The sequence below is a fragment of the Rhinatrema bivittatum genome, chromosome 2 (genome assembly GCF_901001135.1).
Source record: "Rhinatrema bivittatum chromosome 2, aRhiBiv1.1, whole genome shotgun sequence".
Lineage (NCBI taxonomy): Eukaryota > Metazoa > Chordata > Amphibia > Gymnophiona > Rhinatrematidae > Rhinatrema > Rhinatrema bivittatum.
Window position 1 is genome coordinate 646059498 of NC_042616.1, and position 27067 is coordinate 646086564.

At 42.5% G+C, this 27067-nt stretch overlaps 1 protein-coding gene across 1 annotated transcript in view; it reads right to left on the bottom strand.

Moving 5' to 3' along the window:
• Positions 1-27067, bottom strand: part of CA8 (carbonic anhydrase 8) — a 246188-nt gene that overhangs the window by 59496 nt on the left and 159625 nt on the right. Inside the window, exons 7-8 of the mRNA XM_029591353.1 lie at positions 17783-17895; positions 1114-1279 (exon numbers count right to left, since the gene is read on the bottom strand). Of these exons, the coding sequence (XP_029447213.1) occupies positions 1145-1279; positions 17783-17895 (248 nt within the window). The 3' untranslated portion in view covers positions 1114-1144. The remainder of the gene's footprint in view (positions 1-1113; positions 1280-17782; positions 17896-27067) is intronic.

Genomic DNA, 27067 nt, shown 5'->3' on the forward strand with positions numbered 1-27067 from the left:
GTGGCCCCTAACCCCCTACACTAATACTTAAACCTCACCTCGAGTGTCTAAGTAGACCTCATATAGAGGTATAAATACCTACCTAGTATGATGGCATTATGGCTAGGTGTTCTCTCTCTCTCTCTCTCTCATAGTGCACTTTGTGATAAACTGCTATTACCATAAAACATGCCCCCTTTCCTATCACAGAGCCTTTGGAAGTGAAGATATTGTTCTAAAGATTTTGGTAACCAGTTCCAAAGGCCTGTACCACCTTGCTGTGGTAATTGGACATTGGCTGTTTTATCCCATATCCAGTAAATAGTGGGTAAGACTGCTGATATTATAAGGACTTTTTGAAGAGTAGTTGGAGTCATCTAATTTTTGGGACAAGGGGATTTTTTTTCATTTGACTCCTTGCCTTATGCTGGTCGCTGAAGAGACTTTTCCTACCCTACATGGGAAAGGGATATTGGAAACTGGTTTGGATATAGAAAGAAGAGAGAAAAGAGGAAGTGTTGAGGATAAAGAGACCACTGATTTTGTTATCATGATTTTTATTTTGCTGTTCATGATTTTTACAATCCTAGCCTGGATCTTTATTTTTAAGTTGAAGTACATTTTCATTTGAACACCATCCTTCAACTCTGTGCTTTATTCAAGAGTTCCTTTCCTCCTAGAAGATTCTTCTAGTGTGAACATTTATCAACCAGTGAAATTGATAGAGAATTGGGATGTGAGATCATGATTAAGACTTAGTTACACAACAGGAGCCCAGAAGGTTGAACCAACCCCCCACCCCCACCTCCCCACTCACATATCGCTGAATAAACCCCAGCATTCCCAGAGATTGGAGTGGACATTTGAACGAAAGAGAGGTCTGGGATATTCAGGAGCTGCCCTGGGAACTGTGTGACCCCCCCTTAATCCAGGGCACCCCACGATGGGGTAATGGTGTTTAAACAAACAAGATTCATAATGAGGAATTTTTTCATAAGATTTACAGTGATTCCAATCTCATTTTGTTCAATTGAACTCCATGTTTTTATCAAAATTCCACAGGCCCAGTTTTCACTCAACATCAATAAAGCATGATTAGTTCTGTAATTATGATTTTGTTGCCAACTTTTGTACCTGAAAGATGAATTTGAATTGCTGTCTTCTACTACTGAAATGCTGCTCTGATGATTCTATCACTAAGTGGTTGAGTTGGTCTAAAATTATCTCCCAATATCCCATCACAGCCTTCTTGAAGATCTGCACCTTTAACATGTGTTTTCAATCTTCTAAACTCTTCTATCTGAAATGACAAAAAAATGAAGTTTCTTAGTTGCAGCAAAAATTATGTTATATTTATATATTAATACAGGCATCCTATCTACAATCTGGTAACTTTTCTGATTACTTTAAAGTTTTCAAATTGTCTAGGAGGCTACTAGTTGCTGAGTTTAACAATTGGACGTTGCTTCTGATCCAAGGTGTCAACATTTTCTACCCTACTAATTGAATTTCCCTCAGTTGATTGCTGAGTCAGATTTAAAGGGTGGATGCCAAGACATTTATTTTTAAAAATCACCTTTATATTTACTTTCAAAGTGAAAAAAAAAATTATACCAATGTATGTATCTTAACAAAAATAATTCTCAATATGTGGGTAAATAGTGATTTAGCTTAGGTTAAAATAAGTTTTTGTAGTGTGTGTATATCTAGCCATGGGAAAAAGATTCACCTGTAGATATGGTCAAGCAAAGGGAGGCAAACAGTGTACACATACTATTTTGTCTCTGCTTGGCTGCCTGCTCAAATAGCAAGTGCAAAGTACATGGATACTTTTAGCATGCATATTTTGCCCTGGTTAATTGTCAAAACAGAAACAATACAAGCAGCTTTCCTTTGAATATTTTTGTAAATTTTAAAGTTGAAAATGTAATGTTCTTTTCTTCTCATTTGTCCCAAACTAATTTTTCTGAACACTGGCAGGCCAAAAGGGCCAACTCTTCCTGCCAAGTTTTAGGGAAAAGTTTAATTTGGTGAGTGCAAACTGTAGTTTAGCAATGAAAAGAAATTATAATTATGGTATTTCTACTGCTCTCTAGTAATATTGAGCAGGTATTTCTTGAGCATAGTCAGTGTCTGACCATCCGTCAGACACTGACTATGTAGACTGTACCCCACCCTTTTCACTTTATAAATAAAATTTTCAATTCTGAGGGTTATAGCGCTATTGGAAAATGGGTATATTGAGGACAATTTCTGAACCTCCTTCGTAGTTGCAAACTATCAGGGTCATTTATCAAAATGCATTATGACGTTATTGCCCTAATGCCCACAATACTTATATCTACATGTGGTGCAAATGCTAATTTTTTAAATGTATTCATAGGGGCAGGATTGGGAAGGGGTTAATGAAAATGAGGGGTATTAAAGCACAGTGTGTTAGCATAATGGATGCTATTGCAGAGAGAGAGGGAGAGAGAGCCTCTGGGTTGGCACACAACTCTTTATACCACTATAGGCGGACCAGCTAGTAACTCGAGATGAGGTTTTGGTGGTGGTGTATGGTTTTGGGGCCAATTTTACATGCATAGTGAGACGTACGAACAGTACAGTACACATCAGTGAAGATTTGACCTGATTTGGAGTGAGTAAAGTCACACAAAGTGAGATTTTTACAATGTTCTTTTGCCATAGCTTGATGGACTCTCTACCAGGGTACAATCAAGCTAGGGTGAGACAGCACTGTATAAATCTCATCTTTGTGTGACTTTCCTCCTTCCAAACCATGTCAAATCTTCACTGATGTATAATGTGCTGTTCATACATCACACTGTGCTTGTAAAACTGGCCCCAAAACCATAGACCACCACAAAAACCTCACCTTGCGTTACTAGGTGGCCTTCCTATAGTGGTGTAAAGAGTTGACTAATATGAAAGTCTCATAAAGAGTCTTTCTCTCTCTCTCTCTCTCATGAGAAATGCCTGTCTGGGAAGCAGTAAAGTACCTATAGCACACAATACAGTAACTTTTAAATGATCATAGTCACACCCCTTTTCTTTATCACAGGCATTATTCATGCGAAAATTATTACATTTTGATAAATCTAGCTATATGATGGTAACTTTTTGTGCACATGTCCTTCAGCCCATACCCAGAGATGTGGCCATTTTATAACATACGTGGGTATTTGTGTGCATGTTATAAAATAGCCTGGATGCGCAAACATGTGCATTCAATTTTAAATGGACGGACGCACGCATGTGCGTGCAAATCCCGTGTCTACCACATAAGTGGGGGAATTTTACAAGGGACACACCAATGCCATTCGTCGTTTTCCCAGTTCGTTCCCAGTTCTCCCAGTTTGGGGATATGACTTGCAAACTCCCTTAATTTAATAGTCTCCCTTACCCCCATTAGCCCCCCACCCTTAAAAATCCGCTGACTTGTCTAAATGTGTTAGTTTTAAAAGATACGCGCAATCCATGGCAGCAGTAAATTTACGCGGCAGGGAACCCCCGACACACGGAAGGACATGTAAGCATTTACGTGCACAGTTCTTGGCCAGGCCCTTCCCAGACCACGTCCACACTCCACCCCTTTTCAGAAACCTTTTCTTTGTGCATGCAGCAGGAGATATGTGTGTCCTCAGGCAGCTTTTAAAATCCACTCAGTGTGTGCCAGCCCAGCTTGTGCATGCAGGGCTTTTAACATTCACCTTTCTGAGGGCACTTTTAAGATGCTTATTTTACACACATCTTTAAAGAGAAATGGTGGCTTATTTGGAGAGGTATTTTGCCCGAATACAGATAGACCCAGACCCATTTCACATAATTCTTTACCATAAATATTCTATATGTTGGAAGGCAGAAAAAACAAAGGTACATATATGGAATACTGTTTGACGATTGCACTTTCATTCAAAGATTTTGGAGTGTTTTATCATTGATTTAGCATACCAAGAGGGGTTAATAGAAAACATTTGTTGGCACTGGCAAGCCATTGTTCCTGCAGTTGAGTGATCTGGCCAGAGGCCCTGGCCCTGGTCTCCTGGTGTCAGACCTTCCATTTCCTCCTCACACAAGCATTTATTCTCCAGCATTATCTCAGGCCCAAAGAGTTTTGGGATAGCTGGCCACAGAAACAGAATGTTTACGAGAGGTAAGAAACAGAGAGTACAAAGTATTGAAAACTGGATGACATAGTCACTTTTCACAAGTTTCAAGTACATGCCAATTCAACCATCAAAAGAGATTAACAGATCTCATTGCATGATTTTTTTTTTCAAATTTTAGAAATAGTAAACAGTAGCATGGAAAAATATGTCAGGAGATTCTTTATTTAACATTCTGGTCTAGTCATGCTCATGGCCATTTCTTTTATACTTATAAAGGTGTAAACAATTATTCTTTATTAATGTGTGTTAAACTTTCAAAGGATCTGAAATTTCACTGTGAATGAAATCTATATTAATACTGTAATTGAATCATTTGGAATACAATGAAAGGAAAAAAGACACGAATATGAACAGAGGCCATATTAAACAATGGCATACAAATTCTACTAATTCTGAAAGAGAATCAGTGAGATTAAGGAGGCAGTATTAAAAATCTCCAGCCCACTCAAAATGATTTAAGCTACATACTTAACAACATTGTTTCAAAGGGTATGCACACTAGACACATCCACTACTTCTTATATTTTTAGCATTCACAGGGCAAGTTTTAAAATGCATTGGAACAAAATCCATGTTTACTTTTTACCTGCAGACTTTGCAACAATTTCCAAAGCGAAAGTACGCACCTACTTTCTGTTATGATTCCTCCTGTAGCTGGAGCCATGGGAGGCCTCTCACCTTTCTCTGGAGGCCACTCTGAAGCCGGGGCCTCGCTTGAACCGGCTTTCTGGATTTTGCTCCACGGCCTGGGAGGCCTTCGATGTCATTTGGGCCTGCCTGAAGCCTGCTCCAGTCTCAGCTTGGATTTTCTTGTTTGGGCCCCACCCTTCTCTCTAATGGGTCGGCCCGCAGCTTCTCTCTATACTTATTGGGCCAGCCAGATGTGGCCCATCGGAACTCCTCCCAGAGAGTTGCCTGCTTTCTGGCCTATAAAAGGGCTTCACTTTCAGTTCTGCCTTGCCTTGCATCGGAGTTTCCTGCTCCTGGAAGTCTTGCCTTCCAGCACTCCGTCAGGTCCATGTTCTTCGTTGGAGCTCCATGTCCTGTGTTACCTGTTCCCTATGTTCATGTTCCAGTTCCATTCCTGATGTCTGTGATCCTGTCCTGATGCCTGCTACCTTTGGTTCCTTGTCGCCATCCTTCTTCATGTCCGCAGCTCAAGCCTGCCTGAAGCCAAGTCCCGTCTTGGTCCTGTATCCTTGCCTGAAGCCAAGTTCCATCTTGGTGCTGTGTTTTGAACTCTGTCTCGCCCTTGGATACTTGAGCTTGCTCTGTCCATGCCTAAGACTCTGACTGAACCTGTGCCATTCCCGCATGGTCCGCGACCAGCTTAGGATGGGCTGTTTAGGGCGTGCCTTGGTACAGGCTTCTACTGTATTTTCGCCATGTTCCAGTTTCAGCTATTCCACACCTCGTCTGGAGCCTGCTTTATACTCTAGCGTGGTCCGTGACCAGCCCATTGGGTCCGCCCATTTACGGTGGGCTGTGTAGGGCGCGCTGCGTGGTAGGGCTCAACCCAGTACTTCGCTTGCTTCTGAATTCTTGCCTGAATTCATTGAATACCTTGAACCTTGCCTTGTTTGAGTCTTCAGTGCCTTGTTCCTGTGTCTTTGTTTCCAGTGCCTTGTCCTGAGCCTTCGTCTGCCCTCGTCCGGAGTCCGGCCTGCTCTTGCCATTCCAGCGGCAGGTCCGAAAGGGCCAGGAACAGTCGGAGGACTGTTCATTACTAACATCATGATTGTTGGTTCCAGAAGCATGCAGGTCCGGCAGAAGGTTGGACTGTCAGCTTCCACCCATGCTGGGACATGCCTCACCTACCCTCGGTGCTTCTTGGATTCATCTGGGACTGTGCCGAGGCTCAAGAGCACACAATCCCCTCGAGTGGGACCGCTCCCTCAGCGCTCCCATAACACTTTCACTTTGAATCATATTAAGAAAACAAAGCAGCCATGGACATTTTGCATGCCCTTTTTGTGTGGGTGAATTTTCTACATAAAAATAATACTTAAAGACTTAAAAATACAATAGATGTATGTTATTTTACAATCCCACCCAAACAACTCCCCCAAGAAAGTCCTTCCTAAATGATGCTAAAAGTGTGCACATTGTGTACATTTAGTTGTCAAGGAGTGCAGTTCTCACTCTCAGACAGCCAGTTTATGCAGGGAAATCTCTCTTTATCCATACAAATGCCTTTAAAAATTGTCCTCTCCATAGTATCCTGACCAGAGCACCTTACAATATGACAGCACAGTGAGTTATGAGGTACATTATTGCATGATAAGCAGAATTAGAGAAAGTAAAAGAATGCTTCTAGTGTTGAGGATTATCTGTTTTAGTGGACCCTTGGGCTGGCTTGCAGGAGACTGGAGAGAGATGGACTATAGTCTCTGCTAGAGGGCAGGCCAGGAGGCCGATACCAGGCAGGCGATGGACGGTGAGCTTCACCCAGGAAGCTGGTGCTCCCCCGGGAGGAGCCCGTAGGAGCCCGGCCTCTGGGACTTAGGAGATCACGGAAGCTGGAGCTGAAGCAGGCAGGCAGGGATCCGGGGTCAGGCAGGAACTGAAGCAGGACAGGTACTGGAACCAGGCTGGAACTGAAGCAGGAAAGGTACTGGAACCAAGCTGGAACTGAAGCAGGACAGGTTACTGGAACCAGGCTGGCACTGAAGCAGGAAAGGTACTGGAACCAAGCTGGAACTGAAGCAGGACAGGTTACTGGAACTAGGCAAAAGCAAACACAGGACTTGGACACAGAAGCGTAGCAAGCCGTAGGCAGGAACGGAGCTGCTAACGCAATAGCACGCTCCGGGGCTCAGAGCAACTGGGAACCGCAAGGAACCCCGTTGCAAGGCAAAGTCCTGGGCTCCATGGCGGCCTTACATAGGCCGCAGCGTCTGATGTCAGGGGTAAGGCAGAGCCTTCAGTGGCGGGAAAGGCCTTCATAAGCACGGCTCATGTGCGCACGCGCCTAGGAAGACGGCGTCCAGGAAGGGTTTCTCGGTGGGCGTCCCCCCCCCCCCCCCCCCGTGGGGACACCGCAAAACAGGCCGCAGGCTCTTGGAGACGGAACGGGACCAAGGAGGTAAGGGCCGGGTCATGACCGTCGCGACCGGCACCGTAACATCTAGATCAAGATTGAAATGCTGAACTTCAAAAGCTGATATGTTTTCAGCTTGGACTGGAAAGTAGAAAGAAATGAGGCAATTTGAACTTCTAAAGGGATCTTGTTCCAAAGATCTGAACCCATATGTGCAAAAGTTAACTTATTGTGAGAGAAAAGGAATGCAGGATGTGAAAGATTGGTAATGGAAAAGAAGAGAGGAAAGGTCACTTATCCAGGTAATGTTGGTAGTAAAAGCACCATTAATTGTGTGTGAACCCCTACCATCTATGGGAGGGGGCCACACAAATAACTCTACCTCTCAGCTGTGTGATTTTATAATGAACATATGTAACATGCCCACACAACTAAAGGGATGAGGAGGAGAGGCTGGAGCAGAAAATAAAAACAGCATTAAATAAAATAAAACACCCAAGTACTTCAAACAAAAATCAGTGCATGCACAATTATATTACACATCAGGATATAGGAAAACAAGGCACATGGCATTATAGTAAAAGAAAAAATTATTTGCATTTGAAAATTAAGAAAATCAGTTCCTTTTGTAGTTAATAAAGACCCAATATCTCAGTTCAGTTTCAAGAAAAAAAAAATCCAAATTTGCAGCAAAATTCTGGCCAGAGTATTAGTATATGTTCTATTTATTTATTTATTTGTTTGTTTGTTTATTTATTTTTATAGGGTAGCTTCATACTGGTTTACATCACATGTACAAGCGGAAAACAGGTAAAATATACATAAGAAAAAAATAATAAATAAACATTAATTGTAAATAGAATATCAAATCTAATCTAAACTAGCATAAACAATACCAAAATATTGAATCCAATCTAAAATAGCATAAATAATACATCATAAAACATAATAGATATTATTAAAACAAATATAACTAGTCTAAAAAAAATACTTTCTCTTCGATACTGAACTCTTCATGTAAATGCTGCAAGAATAGCCACATTTTCAATTTATTTTTAAAAGTCTGCGAATTCACTTCTAGCCTTAATTCTGGTGGTAGTGCATTCCATAACCTTGATCCTGCTAGGGATAGTGCTCTCTCTCTTACTGAATTTAAATGTGCCAATTTGGGGGACGGGATTGTTAATATTCCCTTACCTGCAGAATGCAGATTTCACTGTGGAGCATGACAATGTAAAAGCAGCATTAAACTATTTCAATTTTTCATTAAATATCGTCTTATGAATTAAAACTAATGTCTTAAACTTTATCCTAAAAGTAATCGGCAACCAATGCAATTCTTTAAAATTGGAGTATGTGCTCATATTTTCTGGTGTTTGTTAAAGTCGGCGCAGCAGCATTCTGAAGTAGTTGAAGTGGGCAGATGGTAGATGCAGGAAGGCCCAGTAACAGGGCGTTTGCAGTAGTCTATTTTAGAGATGACTGCTTGGAAAAACAATTCTAAAATCATTGGCATGAAGGAGAGGTTTCAATTTCTTTAAAATATGAAGCTTGAAAAAGCCATCTTTAATTAGGGTGTTGATAAAATTCTTCCAAGATACTTCACTATCTAAAATTATTTCTAAGTCTCTTACTTCATTTACAATGGTATATTTGGGCTTTAAGGTATTAATTTCAAGGTTAGTGTTGTCATTCAATGTATTACAGATCAATAGAACCTCTGTTTTGATGATTTAAGCTCATATGAGTTAAAAGTCGTTATATGGATACAGATAAATTTCTCATAATTTAAGAGTGTTTTTAATAGTATCCTTAATAGGAAGTAAGATTTGGATGTAATCTGTGTAGATATAATGCGTAATTCCTAAGCCAGCTAATAACTTGCACAGTGGCAACATATAGATGTTGAAAAGTATGGCGGATAGGGAGGAACCCTGAGGTACTCCATTGATATGCTCAATTTGGTCGGATTCAAAGACCCCAATTTTGACTTTAAATGATCGTTTTTTTAAGTATGATTTAAACCATTGGAGAGTGATGTTTGATAACCTTATTTCAACAAGCCTATTTATTAAAATCTCATGGTTATCGTGTTCAAAGGCTACAGAGATATCCCAGCTTTATTAAAAGATAAGATTGGCCGTTATCTAGTCCTCTTAAAATAGTATCGATAAGAGAGACGAGTAAGGTCTCTGTATTAAAAAATTTACGGAATCCAAATTGTGCGGAATATAAAATATTATTGGTGTCTAAGTGTTCTGTAAGTTGTTGGTTAACAACTTTTTCTATCAGTTTGGCTATAAAAGGTAGGTTAGAGATGGGTCTAAAATTACTCGGGTCTGTTATATCTAGTTTGGGTTTTTTTAATATTGGTTTAGCAGAACATTTCAATATATCGGGAAAGAGTCCTTGGTCTAAGGAAGTATTGATAATACCCGCTAGGGAACTGGCAATGATATTAGGTATTGATTTTAGTATTTTTGTCAGAATAGCATTGAGTGGATGGACTGCATGGTTCATTTTGTTAACTAATGTCTCAATTTCAGATGCTGATACATTTTCAAAATGTGTCCAAGATAATTCAGGATTGATAGGCAAAGTGATCTGTTGTATGTTAGTGTGAGAAATATTGTTAACTAATATAGAGATCTGTCACTGAAGAAATATGCAAATTCATTGCATTTTTTGTTGTAAGTAAGTTATCCGGGAAAAGAAGGTGGATTTGTCTTAGTAAGTTCTGATATACTAAGCAAAGAGTTTAGGGTTAAATTGATAATCAGGTATTTTTTGGATCAAAAATCGTGTTTAGTGGAGTAGAGCTGCCGCGAAGCAGGAAGATGATGGCGGCCTCCAAGCCGCATAAAGAGGAGCTCCGGTGTGGCATCTTGGCTGCGGAAAGAGGATGTGGACAGCGGAGGCCTCCTGGAGAAGCAGCTTCAGGACGCCCAGGCCACTGAAGAAGAAAGCTGGCAGCGGCCTAGCTGCGAAGAGATGAAGGAGGCGGTACCCAGGTCTCAGGAAAAGCAACGTGGTTGACGGCGGCCTCCAGGCCATGAAGAGGAGCAACTTTGGCGGTAGCCTCCTGGCTGTGAAGAGGGATAGCGGCAGCGTCACACGGCCACAGAGGGATTGGTGTGGTTTGGTAGCATTCAGGCTGCTGGAGGCCTGGTCGATGGCGGCAATGGCGGCGGCCTCCAGGCCGCGAGGGAGAAAGCCCAAAAGTCAGCGACGGCAGTGGCAGTGGCCTCCAAGCCGCAATGGATGGCCATCAGGATGTCAGCGGAGAGGTAAGGGATTGCTTGTGGGCCTATCCCACAAGCAGGATTGTAATACAGACAATATCTGCAAATCACTTTTTTCCCTCACTACAAAATAAACAGCTGACTCAATTCTAAGTCATTTTCTTCAAATAATAAACTGCAAGAAAACTACCTGAAATTTTTTTCTTTGTTGTCAGAAGCCAACAAACTTAAAGTTGGAATTAAGGCTTCTCATCATGGTTACATCTCTCTCTCTTCCTTTTTTATATCTCTGACTCTCTAAACATAAGACAGCCCGCTTTTATCCCTAATTAAAAAGGCTCATTAGTATTCAGTTCCTTTCCACTCATTAGCGCCAGGCAGGTATCACCCACCCTAGCTCTGATACAAAAGCCTACAATTTTTTTAGTTCAAATATAATTTCTGTTTCATAGGCTGAATGAGAGAGGTTTAATTATACTAAATTTTGGTATCTCCCTTTTACAGTTATTTCTACTTGGTTGTCAGTGTAATCTAGCAAATAATACAGCATAGGCTGTCAGCCAAAGGTGCCCTCCCCTTTGCTGGGAAGACAGGAGATAAACATCATCAGTAAGTGTGAAAGAGCATGCTATTGACTTTCAAAGAAAATTCAGACATTTGCATTTCTTTGGTACCAAACAAAAGACCTTAAAGGGTTATTTATATGTCACCATTTGTCTTTTGAACTCAGTTTTGCCTAGACTGTATTTAATTTACTTTAGCCAGACATAGAAAGATTGAACAATTTTAATAAGCCACTGTCTGGAATTTCCAGTTGTCCATGCTAACTATGAGGGCAATCTTCAAAGATATTTCCCTGGTTAAAATAGTTTGGATGACAATAGCTTCCCTCTGGCTGGATATAAAACTACTATTGGTCTTCTATAGGGTGGATACGTTTATCCAAATTTAAAAGGACATTCTCAGAGGCATGTTTAGGCGCCGAGTTGAAAATAGTGTGCATACATGGCACTTTCACAAGTACGTGCACTATTTTACCCCTCTCAGCTGACCCACAAAAAAAAATTTCAGTTGCTTTAAGCACATATACTAATTTTCAAAGAAAAGTACCCATGTTCTTTCTGCTTGAAAATTAGATAAAGTATGTTCATTAAAAGTGGCCATACTTTAAAGTATGTGGGCTATTGAAAAACTGTTCCCTAGATAAATAACCCAACAGGGAAGCAGTGCCACCCACTTGTCAAATTTAAGTAAGAAATGCCCACGAGGTAAATTTTCAAATGCTTTTATGTGAGTCAAATTAGAGTAACCCACCTGCCATATCCGGGTAAGTGATTATTTAGCCACTTGAAGGTACTTTCATAATGCGTGTACTTTTGGCCAGAGGAAAAAAGTGTTCATGGGGGGCCGTTTCAGAGATGTGTTTGAAAAACTATGTATGGGCATTCATTTTACAAAATGTACACATGTATTGGGTTATTGCTAATGTGCGTTCTTTATGTCAGCATTTTATAGCCTGTGTGGGGGTACAGGCATACTTTTAGCTCCATTAATGACTTGACATTCAAGCACAGTGAACACAGATAGCTTGAGTTTGAAAATCAGCTTGCTCTATGCAGGTTTTAAAGAACACGTTACCTTTGCTGTTAGGGACCCTAAAGAAATATACTCTACACTGATCTTCTTCCCTTCTAATGGAGCAATCCAGTCTTGCTCAAGTTTCATGAAATTAGATAAATATGTCTAAGAGATTTTTTGAGGATTCTATTTCAGTACGGTCAAAAAAATGCATGTCTCATATGTTTCTAATTTGTACGACATCTCTCTTTCTGCATTATGATGTCGGTATTCATAGGGCACCCACACAAAGAATTGGAGAGATGTCTAAAGATATTGCAGATACACTAGGCGCAAACAGAGAAAGAAACTTGGTAGATAAGCCATAAATGCAGAAGCATTCTAGTGCTGCGCAGAAAGTAGCCCACTGAAGAAAGAGAGAGCATTGCAAAAGGAGTCCTAGAGATACTGTCACGTTAAGAAATAGGATTTGGGAAATTATTGTCCTAGGAAATGGTAATTTAAAACCAATCAAGTGATCCCAGAGTAAGATATAGTAGTTGGAGGATACGGGTAGTGCCGGGAATTATTCCTAGCAGGGAATTATTATAAGTTTCAGGGGAATGGGAGAGGGCCTGGGTGGGGGTGGGGGTGGGGGTAGCCAGTCTACTACTTATTTGCAATGGGGGGTGCAAGTAGGGTCTGAGGTGGGATCGCAATTTCTTTTTAATGAGAATGGGAAAATGGAGGTTGGGGAAGTGGCTTGGCCCACGAAACTTGAAATTTTTTTTGAAATCAGTGGAGTGGGGGAAGCAAGGCCCAATAAGGCAATGGATGCCATTTCATGGGGGGAGGGAGAAAAGTGGGTCACAGACCCCCTTCATATCTTTTTTTTTTTTTTTCAAAGTACTACTTACCTGGATACCTTTTATAGATACTCAAACATAGTCAGTTTGTTTTTAAAGCTATTATCCAGCTACATGTAGCCACATAACTTTATGCTATCAGTGGGACATTTATCCCGCTGAATTTATGGAACTGAATATTGGCCTCCTTGTTGCTGGATGACAAGTTCTGATGTAGAAAGGTGTGTACACAGAAAGATAATTAGGTGGTATGACTCATCCACTAGAAATTGTATAAATTTTATCCACTGTACCAAAAAAGCACTGGAATCATGTACCTTAGAGAACTGTAGAGAATGAAGATGTTGAGATCACCTGTAACATTCCCATTCCAACACATAAAAAGCTAGATGCAAGAATATTGAATTGTGATACAGGAGAAAATCACAAGGGCACTACTGTTGATAGAAGTGTCAATACCAAACAAGTATTCTGTGGATCAAATGGAGATAGAGAAGATCCTCAAGTATCAATTGATGCAATCAGAGACCAAGAAAATGGGGCAGAAAGATGAAGAAATTGTTCCAATTATATTGAGTACAACTGGTCTGATTAGTTACAACACACCTAGACACATTGCCTGTGCATATAACACCTTATGAACACTGGAAGGAAGCTTTCTTTGGCACAATGCAAGCATTAAGAAGGGTATTAGCTGTGAATTTTAGAGAATCGGATCGTATTTAACATACCCTGACTTACAAGGGATATTCATTCCTGTCTAGTTAGGCACAAACTCAGTCCGCACCGGAAGGGGAAGAGTCGGGGCGGCATTGAGGTGGACTCCGCGATGACTTCGCTGATTGGGCAGTAGCGTGCCCAATAGCACCACCTTTTATGATGGTGCTATTGGGTGCAAAAGCCGGCATCAATTGCATCGCGGAGGTGCGATTGCTGCCGGCTTTTGCAGGCCCGTCCCCGGCTTCGCCCTCCCACCCCCCCGTTACCGCTGGATTCTCCAAGGTCTGCGACCTTAGAAAATCCAGGCCCTCGTTTGTTAGCAGCTAGGAAGAGCATGCATCAAGTTAGGTCGAGAGTACATTGTACAAATCTCATCCTTTTATACCTTTTATCGCTAGAAATCTTCACTGATGTCTATTGTGCTGTTCATACCTCTGACTGTGCCCCCCAAAACCTAGCCCACCACCAAAACCTCACCCCGAGTTCAAAATGGCCCTTCTTACAGTGGTATAAAAAGTTGAGTAATATGTGTGCCTCCCCAGAGTCTCTCTCTCTCTCTCTTTCTCCCTCCTCCCCCTCCCCCCCGAAACAGATTTGAGAGATTTAGTGCAAATCCTGTTTTGGCCATAATGCACAGCATAGCGCCAGGAAAAAAGGTGTAGTTAAATCCCGCAATAGCATGCGTTATGCTATTGCATGTAACATTAAGCACCCCCTCATTTTCATCTACTTTTCCCCACCTGAGTAAATTTTTAAAATTTGCATATGCATCTCGCAATGCGTTATTTATTGCATGCGATAAGGCCCTAATGCGATTTGAAAAATTACCTCCAAAGTGTCCTTGCTGTGTGTTCCTATAATATGCAAAAATGACTGTACAGCAATTGCCCCTTTGTGACAGAGTATATATCCATAAAAGAAGAGAGTAACTAAACAGCAAGAGAATAAGGGTGAAGCTTGTTCTGCCGTGTGCCCAAGCAAAAGAATGAAAAAGTTAAGAGGGGAAATCTCATTGCAGAAAACAGAAAGTACCTTGGGAAGGAGTTTAGACTGAGAAGTCCTGAACTCCAAAACCTGACTCACTCAAGTAGTTCAAATGCAGTGGGATTTCAGAAGCAGAACAGGAGGTCAGCAAGCGAGAAGTGCAGCGGAACCATCTTCCACAGAGCCAGAAGGATGCAGATTAGGGATGTGAATCGTTTTTTGACGATTTAAAATATCGTCCGATATATTTTAAATCGTCAAAAATCGTTAGGGCCACAATACAATACCAATTCCCCCGATTTATCGTTAAAAAATCGTAAATCGGGGGAAGGGGGAGGGCAGGAAAACCGGCACACTAAAACCCACCCCCGACCCTTTAAATTAAACCCCCCCCAAATGCTTTAAATTACCTGGGGATCCAGCGGTGGTCCAGAACGGCGGCGGTCCGGAACGGCCCCCTCAATTGAATCCTTTTGTCTTCAGCCGGCGCCATTTTGCAAAATGGCTGCCGCAAAATGGCGGCGGGCCATAGACAAAAACGATTCGACGCAGGAGGTCGTTCCGGACCCCCGCTGGACTTTTGGCAAGTCTTGTGGGGGTCAGGAGGCCCCCCCAAGCTGGCCAAAAGTTTCTGGGAGTCCAGCGGGGTTCAGGAATCGATTTCTTGCCGCGAATCGTTTTCCATTACGCCTATTAGTATAAATTTTATTGGGGTGAGCTGACTGACCTAAAATGTTGTTTGTAATTTTGATTGGCTAACGGTTAGTCGTAGCATTGTAATTGCAGCATGACAATAATACAGGCATAATATTTTACATTTTCTAAGATTCCATCAAGGTGTTTCTTGGTAAAAGTCACTCCGCAAAAACAAGATAGCTGGTTTAATATGAGTCACTGATCATGAATCTCAGATCAAATGTATCTAGATTTCCAGCTAGTATAATTTTTCCCTCTCAGCCACTGCTCTAAGCTTTCTTCTTTCAGCTCAAGACAATAGATAGTAGAATGTGTGCCACACTGCCCACATCTGTTTTATGATCTATGTAATATTCATTGTAGTAATTAGTGTTTGTAATTAGAATGCTGAATTTTTGATATGACTAATTTATTTCTTGATTATAATGCTATAATTTGTTTGTACACATCCTGGGGCTTGGATGCATGACTTAAAAACTATAAATAAATGAATGCATCATACAACAGATCCGCCACATTTCCAAACGTTTTCAGAAATTCATTTTTCCAACCGCATATATTGTAGGTCCTTAAATAATCAGCTCATTTTCAGATAGAACCTGAACTTTTAAAAACCCGACTGAAATAATTAAGACAGAAAGGACAACAAGAAAAGCCCGTGCAACAGAGGGTTGGTAACTTTTCAACAGGTGCGTGGGCGCACATGTGCACGCATTTGCCTGCTTATGCCCAGGGACGCAGCAATTTTATAACATTTTGTGCGATGTGTGCATGTTACAAAATATTCTGAGCGCATGTAGATATACGTGCAATTTTTTTAAAATTTTCATTTACATTTTTTTTAATTTTAATTTTGTACGTGCAATTTTAAGAGGGCATACGCCTATGTGTGCAAATGCCACATCTACTATGTAAGTGGGGGGATTTTAAAAGCCACACGCACCAATACCATTGGCCATTTTCCAAGTTTGTTCTCAGTTCACCCAGTTAAGGGATAGGACTTCCAAACCCCCCAGTTTTAATTGCCTCACTTCCCCCCTGTTAACGCTGACCCTTAAAACCCTGCTGTCATGCCTGGATTTTTTATTTTATTACTTACATGCCATCCATAGAAGTAAAGTTACATGTCAGAGGACTCCAGCATGCATCGGATCACTGAAATATTTTCGCACTTCTTTCAAGTCAAAATCCCCGAACGCCCATGCCCCACCCCTTTTTTGCTAAAAAAAATGTTTGTGTGTGCAGCAAGGGATACTTGCGTTCCCATGCTGCGTTTCAGATCTGCTCAGCATGCGCCAGCCCAACATATTCGTATATCTCGCGTTGGTCTTTTAAATTCACCTTTTAGATTTTGCAAAATTTTTCATAATAGCTATAGAATTGTTTTCAACAGGAACTGGTTATAAATACAGCAGTAAGGGATAACTGGGCTCATACTTCAGATTTACAATTTCACGCACCAGAAGCTTGAAGTCACCCATTCTTCAGGCCTTGCAACACATCTGAGGCATGGAATGCTAGGACAATGCTGCATGCTATCTCTATTTGGTTCTTACCGCTCCATGGAACTGTTATGCCACAGTATAATAAGCTCAATGTGCTTTGTAAACCAATGGATTGTACATAGTTTATAGTTTGATTGATTTAAATTCTTCATAGTTATACTCTTCCGATATGATTCCAATTTGCCCCATGTATCTGTTATGCTTCATATAAGCGCAACATTCTTTGTAAACCAATACGATGCTTGTATCTGTTATGCTTCACTCTATAAGTGCTGTATTCTTTGTAACTTATATCTTCCATTCTAGAAGCGCTGTACTCTTTGTAAACCGATACGATGTGCGAACGGCAATCGGTATATAAAAGCCTTTAAATAAATAAATGTTCTGGCTCGGCTTCAGTGTTATACTGATAGAAAATCCTTTTACAGCACACAACATCATGCTTTAGGTAGGCTTAAGTTACAAGTGCTATCGGTAAAGTCCAAAAAATTCCTCCTGATACCTTGTGATATTAGTTTAGGGTGAAGAACTGAATACTTCTCTTGTGGGGAAAACACTATCACTAATTAACATTTCAGATGGAAGTGGGCATTAAATCAAACATAATTCTGTGTGTGGCAGCGAACCAGCAACATTCATGCTTTTTTTTTCCGTGGCATAACGGAGCACTTTCATGATTTCTTCAGAATCCTATCACCATTCTTTATTCTCTTACTATCAAAAGCAATGACATTTGAGAACCAGCAGTTTACAACAGCTTGAGTTTGTTTTACTCATTGATTTTTCCCTTTTGCTCTGGTAAAGATTTATTTCAAAAACAGATAAAAGAGAAGTGATATATATTTTTTTTTTCATTTCTGACCTTTACCTAGCTTTAATACACTCAAAGGTTTTAACCTTTACTTAAAATGACATGCACTTATCTGAAGGGCTGTGGTATATAATGTCCCTGTCAATATTTGCATTGGGTAAACTTTTAGCACATGTCCACATGCAAGGTTATTCTAAATGCAGCCATTACCTGTATTTGAGATATCGTCAAAGGGTATCGGAATAGGATCCAAGTGACACCTTCACAGCATGGTGGAATGGTAAGAGACCCTTCATACACCCAATAATCACGCAGAAGAGGATCTAAACATCAAAACCATTGTTACTCAAATGGAATTATTTTCATTGGTGCTGAGGTACACATTCACTTCAGAATAGCAACCCTAAAGTTTAAACTAGAGGTCAATAATGTTATCTCAATCTGTAGGCTGTGGAGGTATCCTCCCTAATGAAATCTGCCTCTGGAGAAGGGAGAGAAGAGGACCGATGGGATCCTGACTCTGCCCAACAAGTCATCATGACTCATTCACAATACTAACATCACTGGAAACATTTGCACATCCATCCAGCACACTGATCTGATCGAAATATCAGTGCAGCCAACCTTTGAGTTCAAGGAGCCGGAATTATTGACCAGTCATGAAGCGATGCATCAGGTTGAATGTGTTCATGTGCCACCAAAGTGGCATCTATTCAAAAATTGCCGACCCCTGGTCTAAGCAATGTTTAAACCTAAAAAATTTTTATTATACAACCAGGCATTGGTTAGCCATTAGGGAATACATGCTTTTTATTTTTATTCTGTGATCTATTTATATGTAATTATGTTATATACTGCTTTTTAAACTTCTTAGGGCCGGATTTTCTAAACTACCGTGGCTTCCTGAATCCTGGCGCTTAACGGGGGGCGGGCCGCGAAAGTCGGCAGCGATCACACCCACCGCGGTATCATCGCTGCCGCTTTCGTACCCAATAGCGCCATCGTAAAAGGAGGTGCTATTGGGCGCGCTACTGGCAGCAATGAGGGGTCCTACTTTATCGCCACTAGCGAAATCATCGCGGAGTCCGCCCCGACACCGCCCCGTCTCCCCCCCTTCCGGTGCAGACTCCACCCTGACTCTGCCCTGATTTAGCTATCGCACATGAAAAGTCCCTTTTCTCGTGCGATTCCATTAGAAAATGACCCCCTTAGGGAGGTGTGTTCTAGAAATACAGCAATAAACAAATAAAATGACTAATAAAAAAAAACCGAAAACAAAGTTATATATTTTGAAACGGTCAAGCTAAAAATTAACAAAACATTTTTTTTTAATTATGAATTTCAAACTAAATACAATACCTTGTATGGTAACATAAGGTATGCAATATTGAATACAAGTAATATCATGATAGTTAAAAGAAAATGAAATAGATCAAGCATCCTCATATAGTAACAGGAAAATAAGGGAGACAAGGGAAAATTAAGAGAATATTAACACCATGAAATTAAGAAAAAGGCAGAGTCAGAAGATATACACCAGTTATACTTTATAAAGCCAGACTATAAGAAAGGCTATTGAAGATGTGAATCTATGAACAACCGAAGTTGGAATGGTTTTAAAAAAATATAATTAATGTCTAATAGAACATTTACATGGGTATCGTAAAACAAATTGACCCCCTTAGGCAACACCTCAGAGCGCATAGAAAGAAATGTTTTACAACAAACTGGCCGATACAGTAAGGACGCATAAGAAACAGTGTGGCAGTGCCGGGCGCACCCTTGTTTGCCGCGCGCACATCTTGGTTAAAAAGCCGCTCGATTCAGTATTCAAATTAGACGCAAATCCAAGCAGCGTCCAAAGCATGTCATTGAAGCAGTAGGCGTTCGCAATCCATTTTACTGTAGAGAGCGGTGTGCAGCGCCTATACAGTATCCAGGGTGCGCTGGTACCTGTCATTTCAAATGTCATTCCACCAGGTAAGTGGATGGTTCTTTTCTACAGACCCTGCTGCCTTGAGCACCCGGCCGGACGTCCAAGCCGCGACCTTGGACGTCCGGCTGGGCGCTCAAGGCAGCATGGCCTCCGATTATTGATGCCCGGATACAGGTGTGAAGGTCCATGAACAGATGCCAAGGTCACGGCTTCTGTTCATGGACCTTCCCTCCTGTAGGCCCCGCTGCCTTCAGTGCCCGGCCAGACATCCAAGCCGCGACCTTGGACATCCGGCCGGGCGCTCAAGGCAGCGCGGCCTCCGATCATGGATGCCCAGATACAGGCGGGAAGGTCTATGAACGGATGCCGCGACCTTGGATGTCCGAGGTCGCGGCTTCCATTCATGGACGTTCCTGTCTCTTTCCAAATGTCCATGACTGAAATGTCTGTAGAGATTCCGTATAGGCGTCCATAGAGGCGTCCATGTCTCCGCTGGACCCGGAGCCTCAGGACACTTGAGGCTCCGGGTCCATCTCTCCGGCGCCGTAGAGGCGTCCATGTCTCCGCTGGACCCGGAGCCTCAGGATGCCTAGTGGACGCCCATCTCTCCGGCATCCATAAAGGCGTCCATGTCCGGAGCTTCAGAGATGCCCAGAGATGGATGGATGGTACAGTTCAACCGAAACATATCATATACTTCTTCCGGTCTTGCTGCTGGGTTCTCCGGTCGGATGGGTTCTCCTTGCTGCTGGGCTCCCCTGTTCGCCTCTCCAATCTGCCGAGCATTTCAAGCATTTCTCATTCGAGCATTTCTCATTCTGCTTCTCAACCAAATGAAAAATAGCGCCAGAGCAATAATATACATGTTGTCCATGGCGCTGTCCGGTACGAAGCTGACTGAACACCACACTAATGCCAGGGTCAGGGTAGGCGGTAAATATGCCGGTTAAAGACACGGCAAATAAGCTGGTTAAAAAGGCGATAATTTGGATGCACGTTACTGTATCGGAGCTAAATCGATCATTAACATATCATATACATGTGGCGGGCAGAGATGGATACGCGTCCATTTCGGCAAGTGGTAAGGACGCGTAAAACTGGATACTGAATCGCGGGTTAGCCTTACGCATCCAAAATGTGCGTCCATAGCAGGTTAAAAACAGGGTAACCGCGGCTGCGCTTTACTGTATCGGCCCGAAAGTTGGGTAGCTCTAGTGAAATCAGGATATATCCATAGTTTTTGACCATTACAAAAAAAAAAAGCATAGAACATTATTTCAATCACACGAAAAAGCAAACAACACAAAGTTCCTTGTTGCAAAATATCTATTGACAGAATTTTCAAGGAGATTTCTAAGGACCAAAGGAGTACCCACAGCCAAATTATCACCGGGAACTTCTTCAGCTTGAGGCAAGTAATATGCCTTAGTTATTACAAGCATCACAGAATTATGAATTTTTAAAATTTGAGAAATATAGTTCCTAAACAAATCTGCAGGAGAAATCAATTTAATAACAGGAAAATTTAGAATTCTCAAATTAAGAGACCGCAAAGCATTTTCAATATTCTCAAAATTCCTAGTATATAACAAATCAAACTTAACCACATTTTGCTGAGCTTTTTCAAGGTAACAAAACGAGTATCCAATGCCAAAAGCTTTGATTCCTGGGATGAAACTGAATTATTATTAAGTAAAACTCAGCTTTTGGTATCTAAAATAACCTTAGTTAGTGAAGAAATGGAGGTTTCCAAAGTCACTAAGGCATTCCATAGGACTTCTAAGGTAATCACAGATGGTTTACTTAGTCCAAGCTTGTCAACCAGGATATTCATCACATCACCTCCATTCTGAAACACACCTTCACTCAGACCATTAGGAGGGCCAATGTTAGGGCTGAAGGCGAAGAAATTATTGCTCCGATAGCCCCTGAACCAGGGGCATTCTTTTCAGCAATATACAAGGTCACCATTGTGGGAGAAAAAATAGAGCTTCCAGAATCCTCCGCAACCGCCCATGACAAAGTCGGAACTCCCCGACTCACTTCCAAGGGAGCTGACAATAAGACCGATGGCAGAGGCATTCCATGGTGAGGGTGAGATGGTGAGGCCAGTGATCCCGGGCTGAGAGAGATCTCTTCTGCCAGCAGGGGAGACTTCCACTCACCATTGTCCTCTGCAATGGCCATTGCTATGGGAGGTAATGCTGGCATCGTGGCGAAGAACCCCTCAATCCGGGGTTGGAGCTAGTCCAACGAGAGAGAGCTGGTAATATTCTCCCTCAATTTGGATTTCCTCTTGGTGTGAGGATTTAGAAAAGAGATAATCCAAAAAAAGAGGAAAATGGAGAGAGAGGCTCTGAGCACACTCCTCAGTGGACGGCTGTCTTGTCCACTATAACCAAACTAAACTTAGGAATTTGTGTCATAAAATACAAACAGTTTTAAAATCAGGATCATTAGGGTATATCTGTTTGGTGAGTGTAATAGACTGGGTACTGGTACAGCAGACCTTCAACTCCTCCTGCTCCTCCATTTGATTCTTAGCAGCACAGCTCCTTCCTTCCAGAATGTTTCATCTGGCCTTGTTAGGTTTTGTGGGTCGTGGACCCTTGGCCGAGGTGGAGGTTCATGCTACCTGAGGGATAGGACCCCACAGGTCCCCATCATCGGGAGGCGAGGTCAGCTGCAGCAGAGACACAACTATGGTTCAGTAGAGAAGGAGACGTCCTGTGTCACTGCCATATGATCGCAGGTGCCTGCACTGAGTTATACTGCGAGGAACGGATAGAGAGGCACAGTTCAGAAGAGTCGCAGTACTTGGCAGGTCTGGAGATACGATGTACCAGAGAAGGAACCTCCAATGCAGAGGTGCGCTGGGCAGGCCCCAAGGAGCGGGGAGTGTGGAGACAGAATCTCTGGAGGAACAATGTAGAGACTGCTCTGAGGGGTGGGACAGCGTAGCAACAGAATCTCTGGTGTAATGACGTAGGGGCTGCACCGAGGAGAGGGGAAGCGCAGAATCAAGTCTCTGATGTAGTGACGTAAACTGCCCTGCGGAGCGGGGAAGCGTAGAGTGAAGCTACTGGTGTAGTGACGTAGAGACTGCCCCGAGGAGCGGGGAAGTGTAGAGTCAAAGTCTTTGGTGAAGTGACGGAGAGGCTGCCCTGAGGAGCGGAGAAGTGTAGAGTCAAAGTCTCCGGTGTGGTAAAGTAGAGGCTGCCTCAAGGAGCGGGGAAGCATAGAGACGGGATCTCTGATAGGCAATGCTGGTGCTACCCCGAGGAGCGGGGAAGCCTGGAGACCAGGTCTCCGGAAAGGAAGCACCAGCAGGCCCCTGAGGAGCGTGTACTTGAGCCAGAGTCCAGATCAGAGAGTGGAGATCCAAGGCAGGAACTGTGGGTACGGAGAGACAGGAACAAGCACCAGAGAGGTCAGGGAACTCGTTGCCAAGTCAGTTTGTGTAGGCCAAAGAAGGTGCTTAAATATCACAAGGTAATGATGTCATCAGTCTGGGACAGCCCAGGAGTTCCAGCCATTGGCCCTTTAAGTAGAGAATAGATGGCACGGAGTCGGAGCGTGGGTTGGCGGCATCCTAGCCACCATGTGGAGCAGGGAGGACCAGGAACAGCATGGCGACAGTGGCTGGCCAGAGCCGTGAGTTCACCTGGAGTGGAGGGCCAGGAATGGCAGGATGTGAGTTGGGTCGGCCGCGGCCACCTGCGGCCACAGTAATAACAGGCCTCAGTAGGGATAGACAACGATCTTCATCTGTGCAATAGTGGCCATACTTTTTAAAGTTTTATGATTTTGTATGTTTCTAAGAGGTGCTTATACTGCAAAACCAGAGGACAGCACTAGTGATTTAGTGCTTCTGTCAGTGATAATAGCACAGTTGAATCAATCCATCATGCATTGTGCTGTCAGGCAGGGACACTGCTGGTCTTGGAGGAGGTTCTTGAGAGGCTGGAATGGTCCCTGATATGTTATGCCTCGCAGGGCTGCAGCAGGCAGTTGGATCCATAAAACAAGATGGTCTATCTTGCCTGGGATCCCAGAGCTGCTTGCCTGGAACTAATCAGCTTTCAAAATAACCACCAAACTTTAGTTAAGTTTCTTGGGCATAGTGTCCCTGAAGTGCTCCAAGCCAGCCACTTGGCCAATCATAGCTCCCATTACCTCAGCACAGTCTTCTGATCAATATCCACTTCTACCTCAGCAAAAAGCTGCAATGTCTTCCAGAAAAGCAATATGCTATGCTGGGTGAGCCCAAACTAGGGTCACTCCGTAGGGAGAAAAGCAAGGTCTCCAAGTGAGGGAAACACTGCCCAAAATGTGATAACATGTTGCAAACCGTGAAATTAAGTTCCTTCTGCCCTTCTCATAGAATTCTATCCTTTGTTTTGGAGAGTCTCTAATCCAAGGCACAAGTCCCTCTATGCATTCTGCATCCTCCTCCAGAGGTCACATGGTTAATATACCCTGGGAGACCATCATAAGATGAAATTCTCAGGTCAATGACGACTAGGTCCGCTCTTTCCCCTAATGACTTTCAGGGTACGTTCTCCTGACTTCCCCAGCTCTCTGGTAGACCTGGAGGAATCTGGATCAAACGATAAAGGTAAAATGGTTATGAGTCATCTCCTCACAAAAAAAGTGACTTGGACTTAGGGAGGTAATTTTGTAACTATGGTGGCAGAGCTAAATTCTGCATGTAACTTGTGTGCATAAGTTTTCTTTGAAAATGCTCAAGTATTTGGCCCAGTATTCATATAGATTAACTTGCATAAAGTTACACCTTCTTTTAGAAGAGTGTAGCTTATTTGGGTTAATTTATGTGCATGCCTTTGAGGGTAATTTTATAACAGTCTGAAGACTTGTGCCCCAATTTTCAAGGCATGTGCATAAATCTGCTTTGAAAATGTGTGGGTTGTCCCAGTGTAAACATGTAAATGCCAAAAGTTACACCTGCTCAGGAAATATATTTGGTGCAGGTATATTTAGGCATACACTTTTTCAAAAATTGCAAGCTAATGCATTCACTGCCCCAACTCCCCTCGTCCCAGAATGCCTCTTGTTAGTGAGGATAAAGGTAGTGCAAACTGGGATTTTGTGAGTAATATTATATGGACAAATTTGCTCCTTCTGCTGGCCTTTATATTTGTCTCAAGCATGCCTGAATTCTGTCACAGTACTGGTTTCCATTTCCTCTGATTATAGGTCATTCCAGGCATCTACCAACCTCTTAGTAAAGAAGTTTCGCTCATGTTTCCTCTGCCACTCCTTGTGACCTTGGGCAAGTCACTTCACGCTCCATTGCTTCGGGTACAAATTTACGGGGTAGGTCATCAAAATGCGTACGGGCTTTAACGCGAGTTAAATGAGGTCTAACACATGTTGCGCATGCAATAAATAGCACAACACAAGCTAGCATGCACATTTTAATCTTAGTATGCAAGTGGGAGGAGTTAATGCAAATTAAGGCATCCTACCACATTCCATGATAGTTTAATACGTGGGATTTAATGTCAGAAATAAATACAACTTTTTTTTTTTTTGCGTTACAAGGGAAAAAAGGTTTTATCACAGGTCCACAGCCATTATCTCAGATTGCGGCTAATAGTGCAGTTTTTATCGCACACAATAAAATGAGGCCTTCTATCAGACACACCTATCATGCCCTACTGGGGCAATAAAAATACATTTTCTTACCTGGCTTGTCCTCTTAAATCTATTGGGGTAGATTTTAAAAAATATGCGTGGGTGTACATGTGCACATACTACCCGGTGCGCATACATGTACACCAGATTTTATAGCATACGGGCGCATGTTATAAAATCAGGGTTGGTGCGCGCAAGGGGGTGCACAATTGTGCACCCTGAGCGCGCCGATGCCTGCGGGTTTCCCCAGTTCCCTTCCCCCTAAACTAACCTTCTCACCCCTTCCCCTAACCTTTCCCCCACCCAGCCCTACTCTAACCCCCCCAAAATTGTTATTCTACCTTTTGTGCGTGCCGGCAGCCTGACGTAACACGATCCTCCGAAACAGCGGCAAATGGCTGCTGCCTCTGCCCCACCCCCGGACCGCCCCTTTTGTAAAGCCCCATGACTTAGATGCATCCCGGGGCTTTATGTGCGTCGCTGGGCCTTTATAAAATAGGCCCAGTGCGCGTAATCCCCCCTACACGCGTAAATCCTTTGAAAATCCAGCCCACTTTATGGCAAGTTTATTTGATGGGGGATACTGGATGCTTCAGGATGCTCTCCACAGACAACAACAGCCTGCCTTGCCTTATCCTTCCAGCTTGCCTCATCCTTCCAGCCTTGCCTCATCCTGTCAGCCTTGTCTCATCCTTCCAGCCTTGTGCCATTCTTCCAACTTGTCCGGCTTTACCCTTGCCCTTCTCAACCCCTTGCCTGGACATGGACTATTCTGGATTGCCACCCACTGCTGACCCATAGCCTGAACTCTGACTACCCAAGATTGCTCCTTGCCATTGACCCCATGCCTAGACATTGACCTTGTTACTTGCTATCTGCCTCTGACCCTTGCCTGGCCCTGGACTATCACTTACCCCATTCTCTGTGAGACTCTCGGCTAAGTCCTGCTAGCCCCCGGAATCCAAGGGCTCAACCTGCAGGGAAAGGGGCTGGTAAAGATGAAGCCCTAGACCAGTCTCCCACAAGAGAACCTCCACCAGCTGTGGTGAGGGCCTACGGGGCTTGGCTGCATCAACCTCGCCACAGCAGCAAGGGTCCACTTTGCTTACAATACCTTTGCTTATGCAATCAAGCATACTATTATCTTTCCCACTTGCTTTACTGCACAGAATGGCTGCCTTAAAGTCATCTCAGATGATATTCCTAGATCTTTTTTTGTTTGTCATTTCCTGTACTTGTCCTTCTAACATGGATTTTTGCATCTCAAATTCATGATTTAACACTTTTTAGCAATGAAGCTCATTTTTGAAACCCTGGACCATTCCTCCAGTTTTTACAAGCCCTCTTTCATTTTCTTTCACCCTTTCAGCATATCTCTTTTACAGATGCTTGTATCATTTGATTCTTAATATATTAGTGGTTTTCTTTGATTTTTTTTTATCTTTAAGATGGTTTTTCATGGCAGCAGTTTGTTTAGTTACAATGGCCTTAGTTTGCTTCTCTTTTTTTTTTTTTTTAAATACTTTGTTGACAAAGTTTTGTTGTGCATTGTTCCAAGCTTTGTCACAGATCTTAATTTGAGTTTTCAGGTTAACCAAAAATTTGTCTTGCCTATGTTTTGTTCATGGTCTTTTTTCCTAGGGACGCAAAGTTCTACTTTCTGAATCTTCAGAGAGCATACTTCTTTAACTCTCTGTTTTGTTTTTTTCTAAAAATCTCTGTAACTTTTTGTCTAGGTTGGGGCTGAAAACAAAACATTACCAATCTACAGAACACCTATTGCCTTCAAGCTTCATTGCAGTGCATTTTACTAGAAAAACAACATCTTCTGTGAAAAACATTCACACCTGAGTTGAGAAGATATGCAATGCATCTACCTAGAGTTCTGTACACAGTTCCAT